The 16,494-nt window shown below is 42.5% G+C and overlaps 1 protein-coding gene across 1 annotated transcript in view; it reads right to left on the minus strand.

Moving 5' to 3' along the window:
* LOC138248903 (zinc finger protein 84-like) overlaps positions 1 to 16,494 on the minus strand; it is a 222,133-nt gene that overhangs the window by 102,822 nt on the left and 102,817 nt on the right. The window contains exon 3 of the mRNA XM_069202884.1: positions 10,283 to 12,014. Coding sequence (XP_069058985.1) covers positions 10,283 to 11,540 — 1,258 coding nt within the window. The 5' untranslated portion in view covers positions 11,541 to 12,014. The remainder of the gene's footprint in view (positions 1 to 10,282; positions 12,015 to 16,494) is intronic.

Genomic DNA, 16,494 nt, shown 5'->3' on the forward strand with positions numbered 1-16,494 from the left:
CAACTCAGTATTGGATGAGTGAACAAAAACTTTCTCAATGCTTTTAAATCGTATAGAATTTAAATGAAAGTTGCCAAATAATTAAGTTAACTTTTCATTTAAATTTTCCCAGTTTTTTTTTCCCCAAAGTGTTGCATTTACAAACAGCAGGCCTCTTGCTCCCAATAGATACCGCGGCATGTTTGTAACTGAAAAATACAGTAATTTCTTTAATTGGAGAAATTTAAAGTGCAGTAAATTTTCCACATTATGAACAATTTAGCACTTTAAATTAAGTAGCTAGATCACAGTTTTACTGCATTGAGGACACAACTCTTAATTCCTCAGATAGTAAATTCTAAAATCCTTGTACAAAATAAATCAACGGGCCCCTACACACAAGGCCTATTGACAGTAATTCTTTATCATTGCATAGATTTGTTTTCTAAAAAAACATAATTTTTAGCATTTTTGATAACACAAAAAAAAAGGGAACTAAAAAAAAACAGAAACATACAACAATGGCTGTCTGGCCATTCAGGCATCCCGTCAAAAAGTCCAATGACATAAATTGGGCGACATAAGGGAGTTACTTTCAGATAAATCATAGAGTCACATTTGCACATTTATGCCCAATACACAAATGCTGCTGGTCATGGTACACGGGCTTATATTGTGTCGTCGTTGAGAAACATGGGCAGGCCTACGTACCAATATTCAGTGAACACCTGCACTGCTGGTGAAGCTTAGGACCCAGCTGAGCACATCACAGAGTTCATGCAGCATCTCTGTTCTATGGTCATATCCTCTTAACCATAAAATGGCGTACTGGGTGCCAAAGGTCTCGAGGGCGAGTGCTGGGAAGCTGTAGTTGCGTGTATAATTCAGTTATTTTTGTTACTGTAAATACATTTTGTTTGCCACACGTTTCTGGGTCCGTACTAGTGCTAAGAACTGACACACAGGTTTTGGTAAAAAGCTTTGACATTTCTCAGAAGCCCCAACACAGGATCCGACACCAACTACAAATGTATCGTCATGGATACATCTTTAATGCTTTCCTTTGAGTATCGCCAATATATTCAGGTAGTTCCATGCCAAGTGGAAGAGGTTTACCTCCGGGTGACTGCATCGCTTACAAGTTGCCTCCGTGCACAGTTGTGGATGCCCTGCCTGGGGTGAAGTAAGCCATGTGTGCTAAGAATTTGTACTGGATAGCACTGTGGGGACCATTTATTGAAATGTTTTGTGGCTGATGACAACAGTACTTCCATTGTTCCGCTATCAGCTCTTTACCAGAACACCTCTGCTTAACTTTAACTGGTGCCTTGGTTTGGCAAGCATGAACATTTGATATAGTTTTGGAACAATTTGTTTAGATCTTGGTGCCACTATAAGTTATGGATGTTGAGCTAGTTCAAGAGGCTCCTGAGAGAAGTTGGTCAGTTTCTTCTTTGGTTAAGCTCTTAATCTGTAATATAGAAATATATTGTAGGAGAAGCCCCCATCTGGCCTCAGAAAATCTTGGAGTGATAGGAAAGCTCTGTTTAAAAAGAGTTTTTATTGGTTGTGAAACACTTTGCAAGTAATTGTTGTTCAGCCTTGGGTTCGGAAGTGAGGGGTGTAATGGAGTTTGCAATGACAGGAAAGTGTGACGAGTACACTGGAGGGGAGCCAGAATAGCTCGAGGGGGAGTGCCACCCCTGGATGGTGTCACAACTGGGTCACAGGTAATGGGAACGGGCCAGCCATGTCCGACTCCACAACCTCGTGCTGTAGGGGGAGTTCCATCCTGCACTAGTAGAATACCAACTGCACCTGTGCACATGCATAGTACAATATAGGGTCAGGAACCTAAAGTTCCCTATTTTGGGATGTGAGATTTAGCATGTGCCATTTGATTTAGGGCTCTGTGCCTGCCCAGATCACTTCAGTTAGTAGGCACTGAAGGTATAGAAAAAGTGCCTGGCTGGGCATACAGGAATATTACTGAAAAGGTAGAGAAATGTAGGCACGGTGGCCATCCATAATAAAGCAATCCTCCCGATTACAGTGGAGATTTATTCCACTGAGCTACTTGTTCAGTTAGACGAGTAACAGCGTTGCCACAGTTCTATTTCATTGCCACATCAAATGCTGTGTGGACATATGTGCCCAGGTATTTCACTGAATCCATAATAAAACCAAGTGGGTATTCTAGGGGGCCAGGCCTGATTTCTGTTAAGGGCACACAGTGGTTTGCTACAGTTAATGTTTATCTCAGATGCATCACGAAATCGTGCAACTGATCTGATAATGGGTATTAGGTTCAATTGTAGGTCTACACAAAGAGGGTGATATACACTCTGTACAACGATATGACAAAGCAACGCACTAAGATGCTGAGACCTCTGTGAGTGGTCTTGATGGACATACAGACAATTGGTTCCATTCCAATTGGGAAAAGTGGTGGGGACTAAGGGTACCCTCGATGTGTGCCCTGTTGAATGTTAATTGGTGGGGGATGGCACTTTATTAACAAGCAGAATTGCCCTGGGTGGATATAGGTGACAGGTGATGGTCGAACTATGCCCTGGTGGGAATGGGTCAATAATAAGTATGCCCATCCTAGAGTCTAGAATGCGTTGACAGCACCTAGCAGCGGCGCATTTGTCTCAGGACTTGGTTGGTGTACAAGAGTGAAAACTGTACATGACTTAAAAGAGGTGGAACACCCCGGTACGAAACCAGACTGTTTAAGCAGAACAATATTGGGCACGAGTGGGAGCATGCGGCTGGTCGATACTTTTGCCAGGATTTTAATGTGGATCTTTGATTAGAGATCGTGGTCTGTAGGAGTGACCCGAGAAAGATCTTTACCGGGCTTAAGCAGGGTAACAGAGCGCCTCACACAGAGGGCCTCATTACAAACCTGGTGGCCTCATGAACACTAGGTTTGCGGATGGCGGTCCAACCGCCACATTACAGACATGGCGCCGAGTGCCGCGTGAGGACTGCCAGCATTAAGGATTCTGGCGGCCTGGCAGTTGCGGCAATCCTAATCTTCCAGGGCAGCGCTGCCCTTGGGATTACGATTTGTTTCCTGCCAGAGGTTTCATTTGGTAACACCGACATGAAACTGCTGGCAGAGAATGGGTGCAGGGGGCCCCTGCACTGGCCATGCACTTGGCATGGACAGTGCAGACCCCCACCCAGCCAGCACCGTCACAATATTCACGGTTTGCTTTGCACCCCGCCGCCTACAGCATTGCCGCCAGTTCAATTATGAACTGGAGACAATGCTCTAGACAGCTTCCTGCTAGGCCAGCGAGCGGAAACTGAGGTTTCTGCCCACTGACCCAGCGAAAAGTCCATAATAGCATTGACGGGGAGGTCGCTGCTAGGTAGCAACCTATCTGTTTGAGAAGCTGGCGGAGAAGCTTTTCAGTCCGTCAACTTCGTAATCAGAACCTGATTACCAGGATGATAATCTAGGTCGAATGTTTCTAGGTATACTTTAGTAAGATGATGGCTATAAGTGTTAAATATTGTTTGTAAAATCGACCTGTAAACCATCACTGCCAAAGGCTTTACCGCTCGCTATGCTACAGACTGTGGTGATGATTTCTTCTTCAGTAATGGTGCATACTAAATATTCTCTCTGGTGAGATAAGCAGCGCTAAGTCATTGAGATAATTGTCCAGAGTAAGCCGGTAGACTGCATTTGTGGTTGTGTGAATCACTTAATTAAAGCTCTGAAAGGCCTGTAGAATTGCCAGTGATTCTGTTGCGATCTGAGAATTAGTGATGTTAATTTCATAATTATCAGTTATACCTTTCCCCAACAAAATATCAGCCACTTACTCAACAATCATATCATTTCCATAAACCAATCACTAAAACCTCAGTATTGATTCATACATAATCTTCACAGAAACTCACTCAACTGCCACTCCAAAATTTGGTAAAACCCAAGCTTTTAATGATATGACAAATAACAGCAAGTTCTAAAACACAGGGTAAATTCCCAAGTGATATCAATGGTTACATTTTCATTAAAAACAATCTCAATTTAAAAATCACACCAAAATATCACCCCATGATGCAAACATAAATTATAATAACACAAAAAAAGAACTCTTTAAAAAAAAACAATTCAAAGAGAGAGACATATAGAACATCACCAGTCAAATTTAATTAGGAACTGTTCAGTTTATCAATCAGATCCCCAAACGTATTTTTTGTGCATCGCCATTTAATCATATTGTGCATTTTACAGAATCAGTCCTCCCTGCTGACTACACATTTCGATGTAAATTAAGGACATAGCCATCTTCTTCAGGGCATAAACATAAATTCTCCCACACATAATATGACACGAAAATCCCCAAAGGAATAGTTCTTCCAGCAGTCTGTTTCACAATGTAATGACTCCAAGAGCGATTCGCATACACATATGCAGGATTAACTATATTTAGCTCTGCTCCTTCATTTAAAAAAAATCTTCTTTTCAAACATTAATCGTTCACTTTTAGAGGGTCCATAGATCACCTCTAAATAATCTTCCCAATCTAGAATACACTTCCCCTTCAATCCCAGTAAGTGTAGTCCCAAACACTGGCTAATTCCAATTTGTTGTCTCACCCAATATTTATTCCACGATCGAACCACGTGAATGCCTAAACGCGTTCAGATTGAAACATTTAATTTAATAATGTCAGAAGCTTCCAATTGCCCTCGCATCAGGGATACCAGTGAGCTGCCTGAGTGCTCACCCTCGCCATATCAACTTTCTGTTTAATATTTGCACAGAAAGTGCATTTCTCTGTCAGTGTGGGTTATGGAGCCTCCAGAAGTCTGTGAGCTGGAGACCTGTTCTTGTTTGGTGTAGTGCCCTGGCAACCAGTAGCACAGCGCATTTTGCATCATTGGTTCCGTTGATTTGAAGGTCTAGTACCAGGTTAAAATCCCCACCTCATAGTAATTGCCCTCTTGGGCACTGGAATAACCTGTCCTGTATGTTCAGAAAAATGTAGAGGAATCTATATTTGGTCCATGGGCAATGATAATATTAAAGTTTTTTTCCTAATAAACCGTGTACTACCAGGTAGTGATCCTCAGGATCATTAAGGACCACTTCCAGTAAGAAAGCAGTACCTTACTGTAAGGATGCTATGCGTACATTGTGCCTATCAAGACTCCCCAGCACCTACCTGACCCTACAGGCATAGTTGGGCAAGTGGCTACCATACGTAACACTCTGGCCACAGGCGGACACTCTAGCCACAGATTCTTTACCTTAGATTATTCCACAGAGCTCAGGCTGGATTTCAAAACTTTTGGAGCAGTACTTCTATGTGGTGGTAAGTGGCGTTGAGTGGCTCTGCTTGAATGTGACGTGGGTGGTACCTATATGAGAACCACCCCAGCGTGCTGACATCAGTTTCATTTCGCGACCTTTCCACAACAGGAGCGGGAGCCACAAAGGTTTCTGATGTACCACTGTTCCGACAGTAAGGACCTAAGAAGGGTTATCCTATATGGAGAAATCCGTTCATTGAGTTGGGAGGATCAGTAAGAAATCTGCAGCTAGATAGTCTCCAGCAGACAAGGCGTTAATGAAGGTGACTGTCTTTTTTCATTAGATTGAGACTTCCAGATGCAGATTCCCTAACTTAGAATAGATACTCAAGCAGTACCTCCCCAGAGGTGGGTCTGCAAACAAATGTAGACCAGGAAGTCCTGTAGTGTTTGGTAAACCTGTGCAGAGATACCCACGTTGCAGCCTGACAGATGCCTAGGACAGGGACTCCACAAGCTAAGCTAACGCAGTGGTCGCAGCCATGGCTGTGTTAGAATAACCACGCACACCCTCAGGGGGGTTGCCTCTTGGATAGTGCATAGTGGATTTTAATGTAGAGTATATTTTATGAGACTGCCAGCACCTACAAGGCCTTTCATTTCTTTGCCCCGACGAAGCTAGTGGAAATCTTTGGTACAGTGAACGTTGAATGATAATGCTCTTTTTGGGTCCAGTCAGTGGAGTCTCTCCTCTTCTTTGGAAGGATGATGTGGAACAAAGAAAGTAGGCAATGTGATAGTCCGGCCTACATTGAAAAGTGTTTTCACCTTTGTCAGGAAAGAGGCAAGTGTTATGAAAACCAGTTTGTTTGGGGCGAAAAACAAGAGTAAGGAGGGTGCACAGAAAATGCCTTCAGTTCACAAATCCTTCTGGCCAAAATAATGGTGACTAGAACATACATAAAGGGCAATTGTGCATGGGCTCCAAGGGCGAGCACATCAGGAAAGTCATAACTAGGTTCTGGTCCCACTGGGACATGATGAAGTGGTAGGGAGCGATCATATGTTGTAGTCCTTTTAAGAAACGAGTCAAGGTGTGGCTTGAACACACAAAGGCTGATCCGGTAACTGAAGGAATGACGATATGGCCAAAAGGTACCTCTTAATTGTACCCAGAGCAAAGGATTAGTGAAAGGACCAACAAAACTTCAGAGAAGGGTGCAGAAAGAGGATCAACATGTTTGGAAACACACCAAGGCACAACTTTGTCCCAATGGCAGGAGTGTACTGTCTAGGTTCAGACATCCCTGACTGCCAGAATTACATCACAATCTCGTTTTTTAAAATGTGTTTATTGAATTTTAGTAATGAACAAGAACATACAGAGAAAACATTGCATAGCAATGTACATCAGAATATGAAAGCACGTATTAGATCGTATAAGAGCTTTGAAGTCTAGAAAGGTATGACAAAGTGGTCCCATGGTATAAAACAATTGCAGGGCTGTACAGGAACTGTAAAGAAATATTACGTGGTGAGTTGTTGAGTTGACCTTCAATATATCAATGGCATACTATTCAACTTTAGTCTTCAGATTCCAGGGTGAGCAAGTATTCTCTCAAAGGTTGCCAGGCATCTTTTAGCCTAGAACTAAGGGGTTGCAGCTGTGCATAGTCTTCACTAATTTCGTCATACTGTGTCATGCTTTTGACTCACACAGAGTCTGTGGGGTACGTCCGCTGCCCCAGTGTAAAGCAAGCTCCCATTTAGCAAGTAGTAGTACCATAGAGATAAATCTGCGGGTGGATTTGGGGATGTCATGTGTGTATCCTAGCAGTGCTATCAAGAGGTCAGGTGTGACTGTGGCATCCGTCGTAGTGGAGATGAGGGAGAACACAGTGGTTCAGTATCAGCCAGGCAGGTGCGTTACAGCCTAGAGATGAGTCAATCTCCATCAGTGTCAGATATGATGAGTGTTAGTAGGGGAAAGTCCTCTTGAGCGAGGGGGTAAGTAGGCATGCATAAGTGCAGGGTATCTTGGGGTCGTTCCAGTACAAAGTGGTCCAAGTAGGAGGCAGTCTGAAAATGGACGTTGTCAGTATGCAAGAGGATATGGACTTCCGAGAATACATCTCGTAGCAAGTCCGTCGTATCCAGTCCACAGCGAAATAGTGAACTTTGCTGCGTTTCTGCCATTGCAATAGCCTGTGTGGCTCAGGTTTCATCCCAGACCAAGGGAAACACACCTGCAAACGAATCCCTGACTTTTTGGACTTCTCGTGTGGGACGTAGCTGACAACTTAGAGAACGATGATGAGCGCCTGTAGTGGCTCCGCAAATGGTCCTGGGACTTTCCCCATCACTGGGAATGTCGTGGAGGCAACTGGCGTCAAATGACCAGGAGTTTCAAGTTACAAGGAACGCTCCCTCAGCGCCTTAGGGTTCATAGGTGGCAGTCATCACGGGTCTCGGAGTCGTGATCCGATCAAAGCACCAAGGGCAAACCAGGTGGGGGGTCTGTCGCAGACATACCACAGGACTTAAATACCAGTTTTGGGGGGGGGGGGGGGGCATACAGACACATACACAGTGGGAGACAAAGAGTGGAAAAAAAAAGGTTAACAAAATGCTGAAAAAAAGTTGTCCAAAAGTGGACTGCGGTAAATCACTCAGGATCTGAACTAACTGACGTGGAAAAAAAAAAAGAACGGAGGTCAACGTGCTGAGGTGGCACCAATACAGGCACTGCGCGCAGTTCACTTCCAGCCGACGTGGACCAAAAACCAACACGACCTACCGGTGTGCAGAGGAACTGCTCAAAAAGTTGCAGATCCAGTTTGATGCCTGGGGATTTTTCTAATAAAAGGAATCTGCAGTTAGAAGCCTCTCTCAGATAAGCCACTTTACATTCCACGAGAGGACGTTTATACAAGTTATAAGGGACTGTTTTCGACACTGCACTATAATTGGCGGGTGAGTATGGATACCATGTACGAGTGTTGTAATCTGATGCCGGTCCTGTGGGATACTTCGCAATCTGTTTTGGCATGTTCAGTTTAGTGAATAAAACTTTAAAATGCCCAATTCATCCCTCCGCCCACCCACATCAAGTCTTTCTAGGTGGACAGGAAACAACTAACAAATTATTTAAACTCAACAAAATATCAAAACTATCCCACTGTCTCTGCAACATGTGATGAGGCACACAGTTGAAATCTTATATGACAGGCACTGCAGAAAGAGTGAAGCCAGTAAAAAACAACTCGGGGTAGTTATGGTATAGGAGCCTTCTTTTCTTGGGCCATCCAAAGTGCAGTGTCCCATTCTCTATAGTTTAAGAGGCACACAATAATGGCACATGGTGGAACGGCTAGAGGCGGGCACTGCTTAAGCACCTGATGTGCATGTTCCACAATAAAGACCTCTAAAAAAGCAGATTTGTTGAATAATTCAGCAAGTATCATCGTCACAAAACTTTCTATCTTGCCCATATTCATGGTTTTGGTGATGCTCAGTGCCAGTACATTGTTTTTTCTTCAGTGGGCTTCCAAAGTTTCATTTTTAGTTTTGATTTAAGCCAGTTCTCGACTACAAATGGTTAATTGAATGTCATGAACTTCGACTTTGTCCTCACAGTCAGTTATGCCTCATTTCACCATATAAATTCTCTCTGCCATTCTCTCCTTTAGTTGGTCTACGCGCAAAGACAATGAGTCGTTCTTCTCATCTAGGATGGACAGGCCAGCTTTTAGGTCTCGTTGAATAGCATTATTACCAGCGGTGTCCAGCCTGCCATCGAGGTGTGGTAACCCCCACATCTGTGTTTTCTTGTTTCATCACACCTTTTTGCTTCTGGTCAGACCCTCTTCATCTCCCAAAAACCTCTGTGCAGGTGGTTAAGGATGCATATTGGCTAAACCTACAAGTAGAAAAGTTAGCAGAGGTGCCCTCTTTTAGTCTGATAGATAGCTTTATATCAGCCAAATGTCATTATAAATTTGAAAAATACATGGATTTGATTTTATCTCCTCGACCATGTGCACTTTACATTATATTCAGGTTAGGATTGCTACCACTATGCGCTCTTACTTGCAGATGGTCCCAACAGGACAATCACTTAGATTCATGTCCAATGGGTTGTGGAACTGTTGAATGTACAGCCCATGTTTTATTCCATTCTACTGCTTAATCTAAGCAGAGGGCTCAATAGATTACACCACTCTGCAGATCCATGGGCTTCAGTAATCGGCCCTTAGCTCTTAGGATTTGCAGTACAAACCTCCATGGGACTGTGGCATGTGCATTGGCAACATTTTTAGATGCAATTTGGCATATCAGAGCAAAGTGTTTGGGGGGCAACTTGTAATGCACTACATTAAAGCTGAATCAAGTCTGAAGACATAACCAAAAATGCAGCATTCTATATATAATTCTGGAATGTCCAATGCCAAATTATGAACTAGACTTCTGTCCCTTTTCGAGCCTTCCTTGCAACATCTGACTATATTTTTAAACTTACCCATACTGCACTTTTACCTCTGTATTTTAATCTGTTTAGGTAGAGGATTTTATATTACTGTCTTTTTATATTTCTTAAAGTGTATTGTAAAATTTGCTTTTATGGACTTTGTCCTCACAGTCAGTTATCCCTCATTTCACCATATAAATTCTCTCTGCCATTCTTGCCTTTAGCTGGTCTACGCGCAAAGACAATGAGTCGTTCTTCTCATCTATGATGGACAGGCCAGCTTTTAGGTCTAGTAGAATAGCATTATTACCAGCTGTGTCCAGCTTGCCATTGAAGTGTGGTAACCCCCACATCTGTGTTTTCTTGTTTCATCACACCTTTTTGCTTGTAGGGCAGTTTGGATTGGTAGTGATCTGGTTTACCTGTGTTTCATTTCAGGGACTCTACTGGTTTCAGGTTCTGATCAGATCAGATTGATGCTAGAGTGACAAAACTTTCACATTCACTCCGTGTGTATGGCTTTTCTTGTGTGCTTGCGCTGGTGGAACTTTACACTTGCTGAATGAGCAAAACCCATTCCACATTCACTGCATGTGTATGGTTTTTCCCCTGTGTGTATTCGCTGGTGGCTTTTCAGATGTGTAGATCTACTAAAGCCCTTTCCACATTCACTGCATGTGTATGGTTTTTCTCCTGTATGACATCGCAGATGGGTGGTTAGGTGTCCTACATGAGCAAAGCCCTTTCCACATTCCCTGCATGTGTATGGTTTCTCTCCTGTATGCCATCGCAGATGGATGGTTAGGTGTGATGCACGAGCAAAGCCCTTTCCACATTCACTGCATGTGTAGGGTTTTTCCCCTGTGTGTGTTCGCTGGTGGCTTTTTAGATCTGTAGCCCTTGTAAAGCTCTTTCCACATTCACTGCATGTGTATGGCTTTTCTCCTGTATGCCATCGCAGATGGGTGGTTAGGTATCCTACATGAGCAAAGCCCTTACCACATTCACTGCACGTGTATGGTTTTTCTCCGGTATGCAATCGCAGATGGGTGGTTAGGTGTGATGCATGAGCAAAGCCCTTCCCACACTCACTGCATGTGTATGGTTTTTCTCCTGTATGCAATCGCAGATGGATGGTTAGGTGTGATGCATGAGCAAAGCCCTTTCCACATTCACTGCATGTGTATGTTTTCTCTCCTGTATGCAATCGCAGATGGATGGTTAGGAATGATGCATGAGCAAAGCCCTTACCACATTCACTACATATATATGGTTTTTCCCGTGTGTGTGTCAGATTGTGTGTCGTTAGATCTGTTGAGCGGCGAAAGCTCTTTCCACATTCACTGCATGTGTATGGTTTTTCCCCAGTGTGTGTCAAATAGTGTATCATTAGATTCGTAGAGCTTTTAAACCTCTTTCCACATTCACTGCATGTGTATGGTGTTTCCCCCGTGTGTGTCAAATAGTGTCTCTTTAGATGTGCAGAGCTACTAAAGTTCTTTCCACATTCACTGCATGTGTATGGTTTTTCCCCAGTGTGTGTCAAATAGTGTCTCTTTAGAGGTGCAGAGCTACTAAAGCTCTTTCCACATTCATTGCATGTGTATGGTTTTTCCCCAGTGTGTGTCAAATAGTGTCTCTTTAGATGTGCAGAGCTACTAAGGCTCTTTCCACATTCACTGCAAGTGCACAGGTTTTCCTCTGTGTGTATACGCTGATGGATCTTTACAACTGATAAACAAGCAAAGCTCTTTCCACGTTCTAGATTAATGTTCTGCATTGCAAGTAGCCAAACGCTTCTTTGTTTGAACATTCAGATGTCTGCTTCACTATTCATGTTTTGTACACCTATGGTCCCTTTCAACAGACTGGAAGGTCCAGTCAAAACAGTGTTTATGATGGACTAACTCCACAGCATTGAAATTATCATGTTAGAGAAGGGAGCACTGCTGTAACTACGCAATAATTTTCTAAGATAAAGGGCGGTATCTAGCATGTTTTAATATTGGATGTGTTCTGCCAGGGTAATTTTTGTGATTATAATTTATTTGGATGTTTTGGGTCCGGCAGCATGGATGTCTTCAGCCTCTTGAAGCTACCGGCTTGCACTTGATGTTCCTGCAGGATACGCCTATTCATGTACGAGTTTCTGTGTCTTCTGCTGAGTTGTTCTATTTCGAATCAGTGTTTGGCAACATTTCTGTTTCTTGAGTATCGGACCGCTTCCCAGTATTGTCATATTTTCTTCAGTACTATTCATCATATCATGTTTTCAGGAATCTCCTCTCTGTGGATACAAAAATCCACAAAAGCAGCAAAATGTACACTATGTCTCTGATGGAATATAACAACAAATTAAACATTTGAATAAATCTCATCCACTGGTAATCACTCTAGGTAGCAATGCCGTCCATCTTTTTAGCTGTCTGTGCCACTATAGACAATAATCATTCTTATGGAAATCAGCACTGATCCTGCTCCAAATAGAAAATATCCCAGTATGTACCAGAGTCCACAGTCATCTGAATAGTAACATAAGCAACAACACATAATGGGTTTGACCTTGTTGGCCTTCGTTAGTGAGTTGTGGCTTAAGGCCTACAGCACAGCAAGACAATGAATGAATACATTTCAATTTATCATGTTCACAGCTCAGCAAAGAACAATATTAGCCTGAAAATAAAACACAACACAGCTGTTTGAAAAACAGAATCATTTTCAGGACAAAAAGCAAATCCTAGAGGGGAAATGAGAATTGGGTGGCATGTCAAAGTGTATGACGTCTGTAAGTTCACTGGCAAAGACAGTGGCCTGGCAATGTCTATATCATCCCAAAGCACGATTATTGGGGCTGCCACATTTCAGTGTCTTAATGTGTGCTAGATGCACAGAGATGTGTTCAATATTGCTGTGTTTGTTAGATTCCACACAAATAGTTTGGAGGGAGGGCAGTTCTTTATGTATGCAACCTTACCCTAAGCCACTAAGTTGGCATGTGCGAATTTCTGTAAAAACAGTCCACTGTCTTAAACTACTGTCAACCATAAGAGGTGCCACTAGATTTTGGTGTGATACATGTGATACTCAGATCAGTCAGGAAGCAACAAAATCTGCTAATCCGATCCAAGTAAGATGTATAAGACTAATGGAAACCGACGTGCACAAGTTAAAACAAGTTCTGGAAGTCCCAGATTTAAAATGATACAGTGTTCTTGTCTTCCAAGTAGCTGCGTGAGATAGGTCTGTACCAGGTATGGAAATCGCACAGCAGATTTGTATCCACATATTGTAGTCCTGCTGATTACTAGCACTCTACTGTGAGAGAACAGTAAAAACACTGAAAGGTGTTTAAAGAGACGACAACAATTTCTGTATTTACCCTGCTATCAGGTAGGAGAAGAAAAGCCATGCACTGTTAGACTGATAAGGCTCAGCAAGTAGCTTAAAGTTGCTGCTCACTGGAGTATTGCTGAAAAAAATCCCATGCAGTGCACAGGAAATGACCCTAAACTTGATGAGAACCTGGGTAGATGAGACAAAATGCTGTGTATTGTGATGTATGTTTAGGAAATGTTGCTTTCCTGAAACACAACAGAGCTTGGTTATATAGTCGTCAGTGTTTCTATAGAGTACGCTTGAGGACAATTAGTGTTACTGATTTAGAGCTATTACACTTTGTAAGTATGTATTAGGCTATAATTGATGACTTATTGGTTTGGTAGATAAACCACTTCATACTATGTGTTTTGCTTGTATTTAAAGATTATTAAAACAAAATACAAAAGAATCCATCAATGCACCAGAAATTGGGAGCTTAGAGATCATCAAACAAAACTCAGAATACCCAGAGAAACTTATAGTGCTTTGAGGGAAGCAAGCTCCTTCTAACTGCTGCATTCAGTGCCACTAAAACTATCACCTAGAAAATATATTGCTAACTACAGACTTGTCCTAACTTAACCTACAGCTCTATTTAATGCTACTCACAAAAACAGCAGCAGTGAGCAAGAGAAGGTATGAATCTGAAAATATTCAACAACTAACCACAATGACACCACATACAAACCAAAGGGCAGCATACTACATTTGAATAGTAACCTGCAGACCCAGAAGCACCGACACAACCAGCTCCAACCACAAACCAAACATTTCCTAAAATGCATGGGTTGATGTGTGGTTCAAGATGCAACCCTCCAAGGCATGCTCTGAGACAGACCACAACAGGGCAGACGGCAACAGGCAATGATTTAGGGACACAGTAACTTGGGGCCAGACACATAAAAAGTGAAAGTAAAAATAGCAGTCCTGCGATAAGCATTGAGTGGCAGGCGCTGTTTTAAGGTCAGGATACAGGGACCCTCAACTGGGAAACAATGCAATGGCACATTCATTAAACTCTGCATTAAATGGCAATTTAATTGCTTTATGCCACACTATACAAAACCTTTAAAACTTCCATCATGTGCCAGTCTTTGCTATGTAATGCCCGGTATTCCCTGCTCCCAGTCATATGGCAGTCATTAATAAGATTTTACCACACACTGCATCATACTGCTGGGGCTTGGTAATTTACACAATAAACGTACCCAAGGGGCAAAATGCTAGTGAAATCTATCTGGCCTACAAAGAAATTCACTCCTCAAATCTACTCCTTAAATGAATTATACGTTTGAGTAAAAACGCATCAATAGATTTCTATTTTGTTTTAATAAGACTACCACCAATTAAGTGCTTTGGAACCATGCTAAAATAAAACATTTTGTTATAGAAAGTGGTATTATTCTTATCCTTACAAACCATACTAACACATAAATGCTATGTAATTGGTAATTTCAGGTAGCTTTATAATCACTGCATACATAGCAAGCTGCAACCCATGTAACTGTACAATCTGCTCTGAAAATTATGACATTAACAGTGGCTGTATCAACACAGAGGGGTGCTCCATGACGATTTGTGCACAGACCCCACTGTCCTTATACCCAAGGCTGGGAAATCTGCAGACAGGTGGGACTCCTATAGGATGATATCTCTGCTTAATTCGGATACCAAAATACGGGCTATTGTACTGGCAAACCGATTAGGAGGGGTAATCTTGGATTGGATACACCCAGGCCAGAATGAGCTTATGCCATATTGATCGACCAAACTTAACCTTTGATGTCTTTATGACAACACTGCTCAAGCAGAAGAGCTAGGGTTCTGTTGGCGGTAGCCTCACTGGACACCAATAAGGCGTTTGTTTCAGTGGAATGGCCCTTCTTATTCGGCATTGTGAGGAAGATGGGATTTGGCCCTAACTTTTTGAAATGGGTCAGGTTGCTCTATACTAACCCTACGATGCAGCTCAGAGTCAATGGGAATAGAAAAAAGGCATGAGGCAGGGCTGGCCCCTATTACCACTGCTATTTGCCCTAGCGATAGAGGCGCCGGCGGCATGGATTCTTGACGACACCCAAATCTTTGTACTGGAGATGGCATCACACATGGAAGGAACAGCTACCTTCCTATTCAAATTATATTCTATTACACCCAGCCCACAAGGACAAATCTTTTTTTGAGGACGGGTGAGATCATTACTTTTTATGGGAAGTTCTCCAGCCTTGTGATAAACTGGGAGAACTCCCTGATATTCCCGATGGGTCAACTGAGAAGTTGAGGGGTGCCTCCCCGTGTCACGAAATGTTGCCCATCACTTTAAATACCTCTTGGGTCTGTGGATCTGAAGAAAAGATGATACCCACGATGATGATAACCTGATCCTACTGATTAACAGGTTTCACAAAAATGTGAAATAGAAGAGGGCACTACCACTGTTGGGAAGGGCAGCAATATTTAAAATGATAGCAGTGCCCAGAATCACCTTTATACTGCAGAGAAGCCCATATGCCTTACCCAACACTTTCTTCTTCGTGATAAAAAGGCTCCTGAGATAACTACTCTTGTTAACAGGCCCACCACATATAGCACTCCAAACAGTTCAGTGGTCCACCTACGATGGGGGTATGGCACTACCTAACGTAAAATTTCTTACCTGTATGTGTAAGTTTTGCAGCTTGATGAGTTCATGGATTCATGTGTTGTGCGTTATTCTACCATCTAGTGTTTGGGTCCAGATATTTTCTATTTTCTCAAAAGTCCTACTTCTTTCTCTATGTTTGTTTGTATCAATGAAACCTCCATTTGGAGTCTCTTTGTGACGTCTTCCCACTTCCTCTGGAATTCTCCACTCAACTTTGTCATTTTTAGGTTTCTTTTTTTTGTTTTGTTTCTCTTTAGTTTTCCATCGTTTTGGTTGAGTTGGATGGGTCACTTGTGAATCCAGAAATTCTTTAAGCTTCAAAACTACACCTACAGGTAAGAAACTTTACGTTTTGCAGCGTAAATCTTTTCTGGATTCACACGCTGTGCTTTGATTTTGAAGCAGTTTTTTTATTCTGGTGGTTGGGGTGACGATGGATCATGATTTCAAAATAAACGTCTTAGCACTCCTTGTCTCACTTACCTTCCTTGTTCATTTGTATATCAATACAATAATGTTTTGTACTGAAGTCCAAGTTGTTGCCATGAAGATTTCCTTTAGCAGGGTGACACCCCGCTAAAAAGTCACCGAAGCTCCTTTTTTCTTTGTTGAGTGCACCCCCGGCACACTAGGGAACGCCTATCCTGCATTTACATGACATGATTGCATCAGCTGTGCAATCCACCTTGCAGCTGTACTTTGTGATACTGCCTTCCCTCGACAGCTCTTTGAGAATGAGACAAAC

Source organism: Pleurodeles waltl, chromosome 8 (genome assembly GCF_031143425.1).
Source record: "Pleurodeles waltl isolate 20211129_DDA chromosome 8, aPleWal1.hap1.20221129, whole genome shotgun sequence".
Taxonomy (NCBI): domain Eukaryota; kingdom Metazoa; phylum Chordata; class Amphibia; order Caudata; family Salamandridae; genus Pleurodeles; species Pleurodeles waltl.